General features: G+C 48.8%; 1 protein-coding gene across 2 annotated transcripts; it reads left to right on the top strand.

Moving 5' to 3' along the window:
- The first annotated feature begins 1,507 nt into the window (after window positions 1-1,507).
- On the top strand, window positions 1,508-13,800 carry zmp:0000000896 (caspase recruitment domain-containing protein 11). 2 transcript variants are annotated; one of them, XM_067233292.1, is made up of 24 exons: window positions 1,508-1,698; window positions 3,774-4,016; window positions 4,420-4,557; window positions 4,869-5,055; window positions 5,239-5,377; window positions 5,843-6,022; window positions 6,392-6,511; window positions 6,720-6,845; window positions 6,963-7,133; window positions 7,705-7,812; window positions 9,236-9,272; window positions 9,401-9,438; window positions 9,792-9,880; window positions 10,025-10,071; window positions 10,301-10,421; window positions 10,539-10,716; window positions 11,051-11,174; window positions 11,397-11,637; window positions 11,792-11,855; window positions 11,977-12,079; window positions 12,234-12,392; window positions 12,529-12,641; window positions 12,768-12,883; window positions 13,107-13,800. In XM_067233292.1, exons 1-24 carry the CDS (start codon window positions 1,692-1,694, stop codon window positions 13,312-13,314), a joined length of 3,057 nt encoding a protein of 1,018 aa, XP_067089393.1. In that variant the 5' UTR covers window positions 1,508-1,691; the 3' UTR covers window positions 13,315-13,800. The 2 variants fall into 2 exon arrangements, with proteins under 2 accessions (XP_067089393.1, XP_067089395.1); XM_067233294.1 differs by lacking the exon at window positions 1,508-1,698 and adding an exon at window positions 2,398-2,482.
- Window positions 13,801-13,803: the final 3 nt, after the last annotated feature.

Below are 13,803 nucleotides of genomic sequence, written 5' to 3'. Positions count from 1 at the left end.
TGGACAGTGGTGTCGGAGGCGATTTTGCTGTGAAGGGAAACAGAGAAGAGGACACAGAAAAGAGAGACAGAGCTCGATACAATTAATACAACAGTTGTTTTTCATTACTATTTCTGTCTTGGACAGCCAGCTATATGTGCCGCTACACAGAACCACACATAGAGAGCTGACAAAATCAAAGATTTTTTTGAGGATGATATGAGTGTCTATTGTCCTGCGGCACCCTGAGCATTGAGGGAAGACATCGCCCTACTCCCTGCTCGGTCAGAAATGTTTTACTTTTGGACAAATGGTTGACTGTTGGACCTGGTTGGCGGGAGACTGGGGTACACTGTAGCTGTATCTGCTTCTGTGCAGCTAGACAGTTTGTTTATTCAGGGGAGGCCCGGGGTACCGGGGTAGTCGGACATTTCCTGTCGGTGTGCCGAGAGAACAGACACGTCGGCCTGCCGGGCACCCCATATTTCCTGTCTCACTTTGCACTGTAAATGAGAGACACATTCTCATGGTTTAAAAAACACAACTGTTTTTTTCTTCTGCCAGACTATACTTGCATACACAGTGAACATTTTCTCATAGTAAAAGGCTTTGTCTTTGGGGCATTATAATAGTGTGATCTGTCTGATAGTAGTTGCCATGACAATGTCTGTCTTGTAATTCATATAGTTGTCTGAATATATTACAACTATATATCAACTCAATATATTATATTTGTCAGAAATACCCCAAAGTCATTGCTAAAAGAAAGCAGGGCCACCAAGGAAATACAAAATAAATAATAAAGGAAACATTGTCCAATGGCCTTGTTGTAATTAGCTAATTCAAGAGAGAATGCGTTCTCATTGTGTAATGACGAAGCTGCCCTCCAACTGTTTTTATAGTGGGGTTTATGGTAACTTGCCTTGTATTCGCAGTGAGTCAGGGATTTAAGTGTAACATGGTGAGTCACACACACTGCAAGGGAGTGCTTCAACAATAAGCTGTAATTAAACAGATCAGACGAAACTCAACCTAAAAACGTTTCTTGTTCTTAGAACATCAGTTCGTGTTGGGATATCCCAACTGAAATTAAATTGGGAATTCATTAAAGTGGGCCGCTTTGTCAATGTGGGCCGGTGGGTGGATTGCCCCACCTTGTGGACGGCTGCAAGCCCAACATGAGAAGACACGGGAATCGGGCAAGAAATAGTCTGCGTGTAAAAGGGCGTATCTCATTGTAAACGCATCTAAAATATCAGTAGGCCTAGTCTCATAATGTTTTATCTATCTTAATTCCTTGCATGGCTGTTTAAGCACTTGTGAATGAGTAACGGATAACTGTGTTTAGAATAGTTCAGAATATACTAGCCTACTGTGTTGACGTCGGAATAGTGGCACCTGTAACAGTCATGTAGACTTTCTGTTAACGTGATTAATGTGTCTAACATGATGTGATCTATACATCTGGTTTCTTGTGAATAATTGCTGAAAGCTGATTGGTTGGGAAGGACATAACGCTTGGATGTTGAGTTGAGAAGGCGGGTGGTGTGACTCAGAGAAAAGTGCGACAAGTTGTCCCAGGTAACCCCCCGATTAACAGCAGAAAGGCAAACATCTTCTCACCGACTTGGACTTTGTACTTTAAAATGACCACGACAAGAGTTGCCCTGGTCTGAGGCGTCTATACATTGCAGTTCGTTTTGTCACTGAAAATGAGTGGTAAGTGGCCTAAAATATGCATTTTGTAAACTGTTAAGCATCTTTTTCTTGAATATATTTTAAAAATATTTTTATAAAAGGAACCAACTTTGCCACAGTGTGACTGGACTTTCAGTACTTTGTTATGTCTGTGATACAGTGGGCAAGGTAGAGCACATGAGTTTTAGTGTAACTAAGATAATTACTGTTGTCAACTCGATAACGTGTTTATTAGGGTAGACCTTATGTTTGATACGCATATGTGTCAATATGTTAGTCGACTGGGAGACAGAGATTCCTTAGCAGGTGAACCTGTCCTAACCTGCCTGTTAGCGTACCTTACCGAACAACACTGTCGGGTAAAGCAGATGGAGTTGCAGTGTCAATTTGCTCTCCCAAAAATTATCTAATGAAATCATATTTAGTTACAATTTTATTATAAAAATTGCGTATTATCATAATGGTAATGGAATGCTCAAACGTTTTACCCCTGTAAGACCCCTTGTTGTCAAATTAAAACGTCACCTTTAGCTCTTTAATTGCTCATTTTGTTTTTGTTGAAAGACCAAATGTATCCAATAGCATTGCAAGGCAAGACAATAGGTTATGTAAATGTCATCGTAAAAAATTTGCAAATGTGTTTTTTGGAGAGGTAAATGTGATTTTTAATCGGGTCTTACAGGGTGAAAGTACGTTTTAGATGAAACCGTAAACGAGCGAATTGGACAGGCAACAGAATATCTGCAGGTATTTGTACACCGTAATACCGAGAACAACAACCGACTGGTCGAGTTCTTTATAAGAGGTAGGCACACACATCTCTACTTAGGTGGGACTGGAAAGAGAGTTAAGAAGGAAATATAGCCGGACTAGACTGCAGTACAACTCAATTCAAAGCCGTTCCACTCCCTGATTCTTTATCAGTGCTGACCTCGAGTTCCTTCAAACGTAGGCCTAACCCTTTAAATTGTAAAGTTTGCTGGTGCGGAAATGTTTAACAAAGTCAGCACACCTGCTAATAAACAGGTCAAGTTAATTAGTAGTGCAAACTCAAAGTGGTAGCCTACCAAATTTCTTAGTTCCTTATCTCAGCAGTAAGTCTAAAGTATTTCTCACCCATTAGCTTTTATAATCTGGGTTTCCTGGTGCAGTATATTAATCTACTTCTACTTCAAGAGGCCCTTGGTATTCAGATGTTACCATGTTTTAGATATCAAACAAAATAATTGAAATATTAGATAATATCTCAAATATTATTTGGTATTACTAAACATTTGAAATATTTCAGTACAATCAAAATATTCTATTGTGCCCCCTAAGTTCTCACCAGTAGGTTTTTGTCTGGGCTCCCTGCGTGTTTAGGACTGTGAAATGATTCACACAAGTGTTTGCATTCTTGGGTCATGAGGTATAATGTGAGCGCTGTACTGGTGTCCTCCCCATTATGCTTTATGAGTGTTTGAGCTTAACCACCCCTCCACAGTCACCTCGTACCACTGAGAGCAAATGAATCAAAAAACTGTCGAGGCATCTCTGTCAGCAGGTCCTGTGTGGTGTACATAAGACATCTCTTGACCCACAGTCCATACATCACACCGCCTTATAGTGAGTGCTAACCCGAAGGCCTGGCATCTGTTCGTTCCTATCAGTATTCCCTGGAGCACAGCCAGTACAACTGACTCCCAACTATTTGCAGCAAACACTACACATTCAACCTTGTTTTCTACGTCATGCCTTTCAGCAGGTTCCGCGAATGTTGAAGCAAACGTCTTCCCATTTAACATGCTGACAGAGGTTAGGGTTGGGGTTAGGACAAGGGTTCGAAAATAGGAAGAAAAAAACGGATGTGACAAGATGAAATGAAACTGTGACATTGCGTTCAAGCTGTCTAGGTGAACATGTACCATGCTCACCACACGTCCACCGTCCTCCCCGGCCTGCTCCCCGAGGGTCGCATTCCTCGCTGCCCCTAGCAACAATGAAACCTAAAGCCGCGGCCCTCGCATGTCGCGGCAGAGTAGCCCATGGTCCCACGCCACTGCGTGGACCCGTGCGTCAACCGGCACTGACGGATGTGCCGTCCGCCCCCTCCCCAGGCATCCAGATCTGGGCGATGGACTACGATGCAGGCGAGGAGGAGGGTCGCCCCACGTCCCCCTGGTCGGAGGAGCGCTGCGAGGAGCTGTGGGACCGCGTGGAGGGCGTGAGGCACAAGCTCACCCGTCTCCTCAACCCGGCCAAGCTCACGCCCTACCTGCGCCAGTGCAAAGTGATGGACGAACAGGACGAGGACGAGGTCCTCAACTCCACCCAGTACCCCCTGCGCATCAGCAAGGCTGGTGAGAGGGGGGGGGGGGGGTTCGGGAAGGGGAGAGAGAGTGATGGAGGGGGGAGGGGGGGGGCAAAGATTGACAACAGGAAAGGATGAAACAGGTGGGTGTGTGAGAGAGTGAGACAGTGAGAGAGCGAGAGAGTGAGATAGTGAGAGAGTGAGAGAGTGAGATCAAAAGGAAGAGGAGCAAAGTAAAGGGGAGGCAGAAGCGAAAGGTGTTGGCAGACAGAAACTGAGGGGAAACCCACCAAGGAGAGGGAGATGATGCAATAGTAGACAGAATGAGGTCATACGTTCCAGGTGCTTTATCAGGCCTCGCCTACAGGATAGCAGTGCAGGTGTCGGTGCTCGTTCATCTCTCCACGATGTCTTTGTGTCTTTACTCAGCATGCACTCCCATCTCTCCTCAGGCCGCTTGATTGACATTCTGCGGGGGCGAGGCCAGCGGGGGCTACAGGCCTTCATGGAGTCTCTGGAGTTCTACCACCCAGACCAGTACACCCACCTGACTGGAGAGATGCCCACCCACCGCTGCTCCATCATGCTGGGTAGGCCCCAAGCCTCCACACCCCTCCTACCCCCTCCCTGAACCTTGGGTTCTCCCCTTCCTCCTCTATCTGATAGGACCCAACCTAATACATAACTCACAGAAATATCCCAGTAAAAACATGACCATCATCAACAGGCGCCTCAAACACAACTTCACAACACATACATACATGGCACATCACATGACGGGGGACACCGCGAACAACACAGGACGCGAAGGACACGCAGTAAGCCTCGGTCTGCACGCCTGTCGTCCATCTGGACGCCTCCAGCCACGGCGGAGGGAGCTTGACGTGTGTTTGTCCCCCAGACGAGGAGGGTCCGCAGGGCCTGACCCAGTTCCTGCTGCTGGAGGTCAACAAGCTGAGGGAGCAGCTGAGGGGGAGCCGCCTGTGCGAGCGCCGCCTGTCCCAGCGCTGCCGCATGGCCGAGGAGGAGCGCAGCCGGGCCGAGCGCAAGGCCCAGGAGCTCCGCCACGACCGCCTGCAGCTGGAGAGGTAACGGCAAAAACCTTCACATGCCGTGGGGTTTTCTTTTTTACGCACGTTGAGTATGAGGCAAAGACTTCAACCTTGTTTGTGTGTGGATTTCTGTATGGGTGTGTGTATGTGTGTGGGTATGTATGGGTGTGTGTGTGTGTGTGTGTATGGTTGTGCGTGTGTGTGTGATCTACCATACAGGCTGCGTCAGGACTGGGAGGCGGGGAGCAGGGAGCTAAGCAGGCTGAAGGACAGGCACCTGGAGCAGGCCATGAAGTACTCCCGCTCCCTGGAGGAGCAGGGCAAGGCCTCCGCACGCGAGAAGGAGCTGCTGGCTCAGGTAGAGGAGAGGAGAGGGAGACACTGGTGGGAGAGGGAGGCGGTGGGGTGGATGGAGGGGGTGGGGTGGATGGAGGGGGTGGGGGAGAGGGAGAAAGCCGCTGAGACAAGCAGGGAGAGGGGGAGGAGATGAAGGAGGAAGCGGGAGCCATTATCTTGGCAAACAGCTGCCAGAGGAATGTGTAGAGATGTGAAGAGATGCAATCGAAGGGTGAGGCTGTCGAAACTTGTCGTTCAGCCTTTTACACAAATATTCCCAAGAATACAAAACCTTATTCAACAGGTGCTATGTAGTACGGCTACGTAGGCTTAATTACTGTCTAACGATCTCTTTATGAGCGTGTAATTAGATGAGCCAGTATGATCCAGTCATGAGTCAACTTCTGGCCCATTACTGAACTGAAATTGGCTTTGCCACCCTGCTGTGAACTCCACCGTGTCGGGCTAACTGTATCCGAATGCTCAGGTGGAGCAGCTGAACAGCAGGCTGATGGAGGCGGAGAACCAGACGAGCAGTGACATGGTCTCCCCAGGGTCGGTCAAGAGGAACAGCAGGGTGGGCGACTGTGTGAGGAGCGCCCCCCCCGTCCCGGAGAAGCAGTTGCAGCTTAACACCACCCAGAAGGGGGGTCACACTCAAACACAGGTGAGTTCACCTCGCCCCCAGGACGAACAGTGCATCATGAAGTTAGCATGTAAGTGTCCATATAAGCCTTTCTACCCACGTCAATATTTTCACGAGGTAGAAATGATCTTCTCTGTATTGTTACTTAGTTCCTTCCCTGACGTTGATTGTTTTTCGCTCAGTTCCTCCAGATGTCTTTACAATGTGCTTCTGAAACTCCCCGAAATACCTCAGCTTCTGTCGCCGTAGGTCGGACTCAGTGACTGACTAGTACCAGACCGGGGACTCTAGTATGCCGAGCTAAAGCCAAAGACGGACCTGCAGTCTCAGGCCTCAGCACTTCTCCCTGAACCACCTCGGTTACCCTGCGTTTTGTTTCCGTGGGCCCAGGCTTTGATGGACATCGTGCACCAGGACCGCAGGGAGGCTGCCGAGCAGAGACACGAGCTGTGCGGTACCATCTCCAGACTGCAGGAGGAGCTGGAGGACGCGGAAGAACACAGGGACAAGGTGAGGAAACGGGTCCAGCGTTAGCCGCGAGCTAGCGTGAAAACGTTCCGTTATGTTCCAGTATTCTTCCGTTATGTGAGAGGGATTCTTTAGCTCCTTTCAGTCGTAGGCTAGTGACAAAACGCCATGAAATGGACTGACCCCAGGCCCATTGTGCTGTTGTTGACGGTTCTGTGAACATTTTGTTGTTTTTGCTGTTGTTGTGTAGCTGGAATCCCAGTGTGAGCAGCTGCAGCTAAAAGTGAGGACCCTCCAGCTGGACTGGGAGACGGAGCAGAAGAGGAGCGTGTCCTACTTCAACCAGATCATGGAGCTGGAGAAGGAGAGAGACCAGGTGTGGTGGAGTGGTCGGGGAGATCGACCGCAGTGATCGCAGAGGGGTCATGGGGTATGATTACAAAACGGCTGCCGAAGCTCATTCAGGACTGTGAATCGTCTCCATCCCCGTTAGGCACTACGCAGTCGAGACAGCCTGCAGCTGGAGTTTACTGACTGCCTATTGGACAAGAATCGCCTGTGTAAACGAATCGCTGAACTGGAGGCCAACTCGGAGCAGCAACAGAGAGAGCTGGAGAGAGAGAGGGAGAAGAGCAGGGAGCAGGGCGCCCCCTGTCTGAACTGTGTGAGTAGGAGGTGGACTGACAAACAACAAACTGTCAATCAGCCTCTCTTTCTCTCCCTGTCAATTCTTTAACCACGCATGAGTCTACCAGAAGTATGTCAGAACATGCTAACAGAAACTACACAATCTATTCAATCTGTGTACCTGTCTCATGTGAAGGCCTGTGTTGTCCTCTCTGATCCCTCCCTCCTCCCTCCCTCCTCCCTCCTTGCCCCCCTGCCTCCTCCCTCCATGCCCCCCTCCCTCCTTGCCCCCCTCCCTCCTCCCTCCATGCCCCCCTCCCCCTCCCTCCGTGCCCCCCTCCCTCCTCCCTCCATGCCCCCCTCCCTCCTCCCTCCTTGCCCCCTCCCTCCTCCATCCTTGCCCCCCTCCCTCGTCCATCCTTGCCCCCTCCCTCCTCCCTCCTTGCCCCCTTCCTCCTCCCTCCTTGCCCCCTTCCTCCTCCCTCCTTGCCCCCTTCCTCCTCCCTCCATGCCCTCCTCCCTCCTCCCTCCTTTCCCCCTCCCTCCTCCCTCCTTGCCCCCTCCCTCCTCCCTCCATTCCCTCCTCCCTCCTTGCCCCCCTCCCCCAGTCCCACCTGTCTCTCTGCAGTGAGGAGCAGTGCTATGGCCCCTGCTGCTCTCAGGGCCTGAACATGTGCTTCAGCCCTCAGCCCAACGGCAACCTGCTGCTCCGCAAGGTGTGGTTCCTCCCCTGTCATCATCGTCACGCTAAGCAGCGTGTTCCAACAACACCATGATGTGCTCATATGCTCCAACCAGAGCTGCCAAGTCTCACGCTCTGATACTGAGACTCACGCACTTGAACCAGTTCACACACCTCACCTCTTATTTCTCACACTGAGAATCCCCCCCCCAAAAAAGTTAAATCGCTTCTTTCTTTCTTTTTCGACGTATACATTTCCTCACTTGTCCTCACGCTCCGGGAGATGCTTTCTGCATGCACTTTATGTGAACGCTCGCGTGCAACATAGTTACAGACGGTGCAACATTTCTGCCTTGAGCAGGCTGGTTAAAAGGGGCTATTGTGAGCTGAATGCCGTGTTTGCCACGCACAGATTGCTCAAATTAAAGCCAGGATCGGTAAGTTTTGCAAACGTAGGAATTTTGGCTCGAGTTCAAAATAACTCAGTCCAAAATAAAACATCCCACCCCCTCCCTTCAAAACTACTCCCCCAAAACACATGAACACGTAGACAGACGAGACAAGTAGCCCTTCAAATCATTGCAATGCTGGTTGTGTTTATTTCAGTCAACAGATATCAGATGTTTTTTTATGTTACTGTCAAACCTTTAGATGTATTAGTTGCTATCAGGATGTGAAGTTTATATTAGCTTTAATGCCAAAAATGCTTTTTTATGCACGCTCGCTCGCATTACTAATGGATGTCCATATCAACGCTGAAATCAAACCTACGCCCTAACCCCCAGTATATCCCTGAATAATTTCAATATTCTTAGTAAGGAATTTGTGCCTTGTGCTTATTATAGACACACAATAAGCGTTTTTAAGTTCAACGTAATCTTTACAGCACAACTGTCCCCAGGATCTGCTCTTGAGAAAATGGCAATGTAACCCCCCCCCCCCCCCCCCCCCCCCAAAGTTGATACCAGATTTTCGTCCCTGCCGAAAACCACGAAAAATGCCCCTGAACTTTTGGTGACACTTGGCAGCCCTCCTCTAATGTACCAACATTTCACTGGATTCCCCCCCCCCCCCCCCCCCCAACTAAAGCCATTCTTCCGATGTTGCAATGAATTCTTATTGTTGTACAAGAACAACAATCCAGGTCATAATTAGCGTGGCTCTACATGCTCTGCTTGGAGTGAACAGAGTTTATCCCTGAGACTCACAGTGTTGACACAGAGAGATCCATCAGCATGTGGGTGCTTGTACTGGATCTCTCAATAAAAAGTGGGCCCTGATTGAATAGTCTAAAACTGCAACCCCTCCTCTGCCAATGAGATCACTTGATGGCTGGGTTTGTATCAGCTGTGTAGATAATACCATCCACAAGGGTTAGGCAGGAGATTCCCTCAAGGAGGAAAGGAGAGGCTAGCAAGACAATCAGTCCTTCATGTCTCTTTTCTCTTTTGACACAGACTCCCTCTAGAGGCCAAGAGAGTGAACATTCGGAAGGTGAGCTTTGCTACATTTCAAGGGCTTGGTTGGGTTATGCAAATAAAAAAAAAACTAAATAAAACACTAAGAACGAAGTGTGTTTGGTGTTAAATCCATGTCAAAATATGGATTTGGTCTGCATGCAGGTTCCCGCTCCAACTCAGATGAGAATCTGTTAACACCTGTAAGTCCTCCAGCTTTACTCTACATTTAACGTCCATGAATAAAATCAAAGCTGATCTCCCTTTGATATACATGCTTCAGTTCTCTGGCCATGGCGCAGACTCACTCTGTGCTCTTGGAACAATGTGTGGCTCTGGAAAATGGGATGCTAAATAATTCACCAGTCTTGTGTTGTGCAGTATTTAGAAGGCAAACCATAACCCCCATTTCTAAGACAGGGTGCCTACCTGAACTTTCATATCCTTACACCATCCACATATTTATTCTCTACATACTGTACACTGTCCTCTTGTTATATTGCATACGGTATTTTGCGTCCTGCATTGTTTTCTTTCTCGCTGCATGTGTTGATAGACCGAGGACAGTGAGAAGGACATCAACCGACTCTCCACCTTCCCCTTCCCTCCCTGCGTGAACTCCATAAACAGACGATTCAACACTGAGTAAGTCAGTCATGTAAAGATGTGACACCACTATACTTCTTCCTACTGTAAGTACTTGAGGTGAACACAAGGCAACTCGATATGTGTAAATCTTCAAAAAACAGTTGTGTTTGACATATCTGTCATGATGTCATCCTCTGACAGGTTTGACCTGGACTCCTGGGGCAGTGATGAAAACGAGAACCTCACAGGTGTGGTGCAATCAGAACATGGATTACTGCCTTCTTTCCATCTAGAATGTTCCTTAAATAATGTTTTAGTGTGAAGGAGCTCATTCCAGTCCTGGAGCTATAGCGTTTGTAAATCCAATTTCTCCGAATTACGTACGGCCATTGATTGTATAATTTGTGCATGTGCATTGTGTTTTAAGGGTGGACGTGTGGACGTTGTGTCTCATTGTGTGTTGTGTTGTGTTCGCAGGAGACCAGAATGAGCCTTCCCTATGGGACTCCTGCAGCTCTCTGAACTCTCACCTCTTCCCCCCAGACCTGGTCAACCTGCCGCCTGTCGCCCCTCACAAACCCAGCCCCAACCAACTGGGGTACGCCTCCGCCCCCTCCCCTGCTGTTAAGAACTGTCCCAAAAGTATGAAATATTGTACAGTTTGCCTACAAGAAACATTATGATGTTTGCGTCCCCCCCCCCCCCCCCCTCTCAGAGTGGAGCTCCTTTCCCCAGCCCCTAGCCCCCCCACCTCGCCCAAACGGGGAAGATGCAGCCTGGCAGATGACGTCACCATCGTCGGGGGCAACCAGACGGGCATCTTCATCAGTAGCGTGAAGGCGGGCTCTACTGCTGAGACGTGTGGTCTGAAGGAGGGGACTGAGCTGCTGGAGGTGAGAGAGATGCACTGACGTCATGCAGAGGTGCATCAAGTAGTCAAGGCTGTGAATATACACTCATACAAGTGCTGTGGAACATAAAGACAAAGTTGAAAGTTGGAAATGAGAGGAGAGGGGGGGGGGCTGTCAACCTTTAATGACCAAAATGTAATGGCCCCACAGTGAGTCGCTTCAAGTTTGTTCAGAGACTCGCTGTAGCGATACCGTAAACCCGATTCATGTCTGACATGGTTACCTATTCCACCATTCGACTTGATCCACGACATGGCTGCTCTTCCAACCACGTGACGTCCATGAACTCGGGTGTTGGTGACTTTGTTGTCCCCAGCTGGAGCGGGTGCTGTTCGGTGGCGGCAGCGTGCTGCTGGCACAGTGCACAGGAGAGGTGGCCCACTTCTCCCTGCAGTGGTGGGCAGAGCCCTCCTCACTCAAACACCAGCTCAACACTGAAGGTAAAAGCCTCTTCTTCCTCCTGTATGTCCCAGTGCTGGGCTGGACTCCCAACCACCAAATGTCCAAGAAAGGAGATTGAAATGAAGTCGGAGTGTTGTCATTTCATTGTTTCAGAAAACAGCTTGAAGTCTGTAAGATGTAGCGCCTGTCCAGTTCTAAGGGAGTGGAAGTGAAAAGAGAATAGTCTATGAGACAACCTCCTCCTCTCCTTCCCTCCTCAGCATACTCCAAGCTGTGCACCCAGCTCTCCTCTCCCAACTTCCTGGGAGCTGACTCATTCTATGTACGCGTCAACATGGATCTGGGTTCCCATGGCGACTCCCCCTGCCTGAGGGTGCACTGTGATGACATCATCCATGTGACGGACACCCGCTACAACGGAAGGTACCAGTGGCGCTGCTCGCTGGTGGAGCCCCGGACGGGCAAAGCCCTGCAGGCGGGCGCCATGCCCAACTACAACAGGTACAGTAGACTAGCGGGGTGGACTGGAGGAGGGGAGGGGGGGTGCAAAACAAATGTATTATGTACAATGGAATTCTTAGAACTGTCAGTTAGGTTGACTGTTGTATGTGTGCCAGTGATGGCAATTCTCCTCATTTCCCTCCGTCTGTCTCAGAGCTCAACAGCTGTTACTGGTGAGGCTGCGCACCATGGCACTGCAGAAGGACTTCAAGAAGAAGGTAGTGGAGTCCTCTAAATACAATCTGTTTCCGTAGATGACCCTTCAAATGAACCGTGAGTGATAATACAAAGTAAATATAGAAAAAGAAACAACTTGTTTTTCGCCATTCCTCTGTGTAGTTATACAAGAAGTCCTCCGAGCGCGTGCGATTGGTCAAGGCTGTATCCCCTAGCTGTCGTGGGATTGGTTCAACCCCCCAAGTTCTCTACACCCTTAGCCACCGTAAGGCCCTCAGACAATCGTGAACAAATCACTATCATTATCTAATCTGTATCTGTGGATGTCTGTTAAATACTGTATATTGGGCTAGGAATTGATATGTTAACATGTGTGTTCCTGTATGTGTTTGTGTGTGTGTGTGTCCGTGTCCTCTCAGGTCATGAGGACCACCTGATCCCCTACAGTATGGTCCAGCCTGTGCAGGTCAAAACCAAAAGACCTGTCATCTTCTCTCCTTCTCTGCTCTCCCACGCCCTTATAGAGAGACTGCTGCAGCCCGCAGATTCTGGGCTGGACTTCAACACCTGTCAACCAGGTACACACACACACACGCACGTGTTTTCTGACCTTATGTAAGTCATGTCAGATACAGCGAATGTCTTGTTTTCATCTTCCTGTCGTACTCTGGTTGTGAATCCTCTCTGGTATCTCCGGTCCCCTGGTTGTTGTAGAACCCATCCCGGCCTTAGACAGGCGGGACAGGAAGGTCTTCCTGTTGGACTCTTCCAGCCCAGAGCAGGCTCTGGGCATACGGCTGCAGTCTATTCAAGATGTCATCAGCCAGGTAAAGCTCGGGCACGAAACACACGCAAATAAAGACGTAGGTACAGTACCAGTAAAAGGTTTGGACACATTCTCCCGAATATTCTTCTGTCTCGGTTGTGACGTCTGGTTTCTGTGTGAATGCCAGGACAAGCACTGTCTGTTGGAGCTGGGTCTGGGCAGCGTGGAGCGTCTACTGAGACAGGGGGTCTACCCCATCGTCATTCACATCCGACCCAAAAACAAAAAACACAAGAAGCTGAGGTAGGGGTTCCATTTATACATCTGTGATCCATCTGGAGGTTGTGAGACCTGGTCCACATTTCCTGTTTGTAATCCACTGTCCTCTTCCTCAGTCTGAAGAAATAGAACATGTCTTCCCTTCTCAAAGCACTCCTTCGTGATGGAGGGGCTCGTCATCCAAGACGTGCCATTTTGATTACAAGACAAAAGCTATAACCCATCAAATGTTTTCCACCCTCGGCAGGAAGTTGTTGTCGGGTCATAGGGAGGAGGGTGTGATGGAACAGGTGTGCCAGGCGGAGGAGCTGCAGCTGGAGAACCTCCCCTTGCTGTACCACACCCTGGAGCCCAGCACCTGGAGCTGCACCGAGGAGCTGCTGGCAGCCTTACGCAACGCCATCCACAGCCAGCAGAGAGCGCTGGTCTGGGTCGAGCTGGACAAGATGCAATAAATGGCATCTGGTTGCATTTATCAACGTTTTTACAATATTTTTTATAGTTATGGTCATATATTCTTTCAGGAAAAATACATTTCATTTGGTTCCTACTACGGTAGTAAGAGTGTTCTGTAAATGTTAATTTTACTCAGGGAGATGTTTCCTTTTTCTGCTTTACATATAGTTTTACATGCAGTTTGAGTTTGAGACTCAAGTGATGTGCAGGGAGAGCTTGAAAAGGTAAAGTAGATGAAGATACAGGTTAGATAAGTAGTCGAGTGACGACCAGAGACGGTTCATGTAAATTGGAGAGAAGGCATCATCCATGGATCTTATCGATGGACCAATGTGATGATGACAGGAATGGTCATATAAAACAACTTCCAGGCTGCTGTGTTTTTTCGACTGAATTTTTACATTAAAATGATCAAGATCGCTTCCGAAGTCGGACTTGTTATTTACATTACCCATATGTAAATAAATGGAATATATCATCTATAACCC

Source organism: Osmerus mordax, chromosome 3 (genome assembly GCF_038355195.1).
Source record: "Osmerus mordax isolate fOsmMor3 chromosome 3, fOsmMor3.pri, whole genome shotgun sequence".
Taxonomy (NCBI): Eukaryota; Metazoa; Chordata; class Actinopteri; order Osmeriformes; family Osmeridae; genus Osmerus; species Osmerus mordax.
Note: the sequence above shows the minus strand (reverse complement) of the source record. Positions and strands in the feature narration are given on the sequence as shown.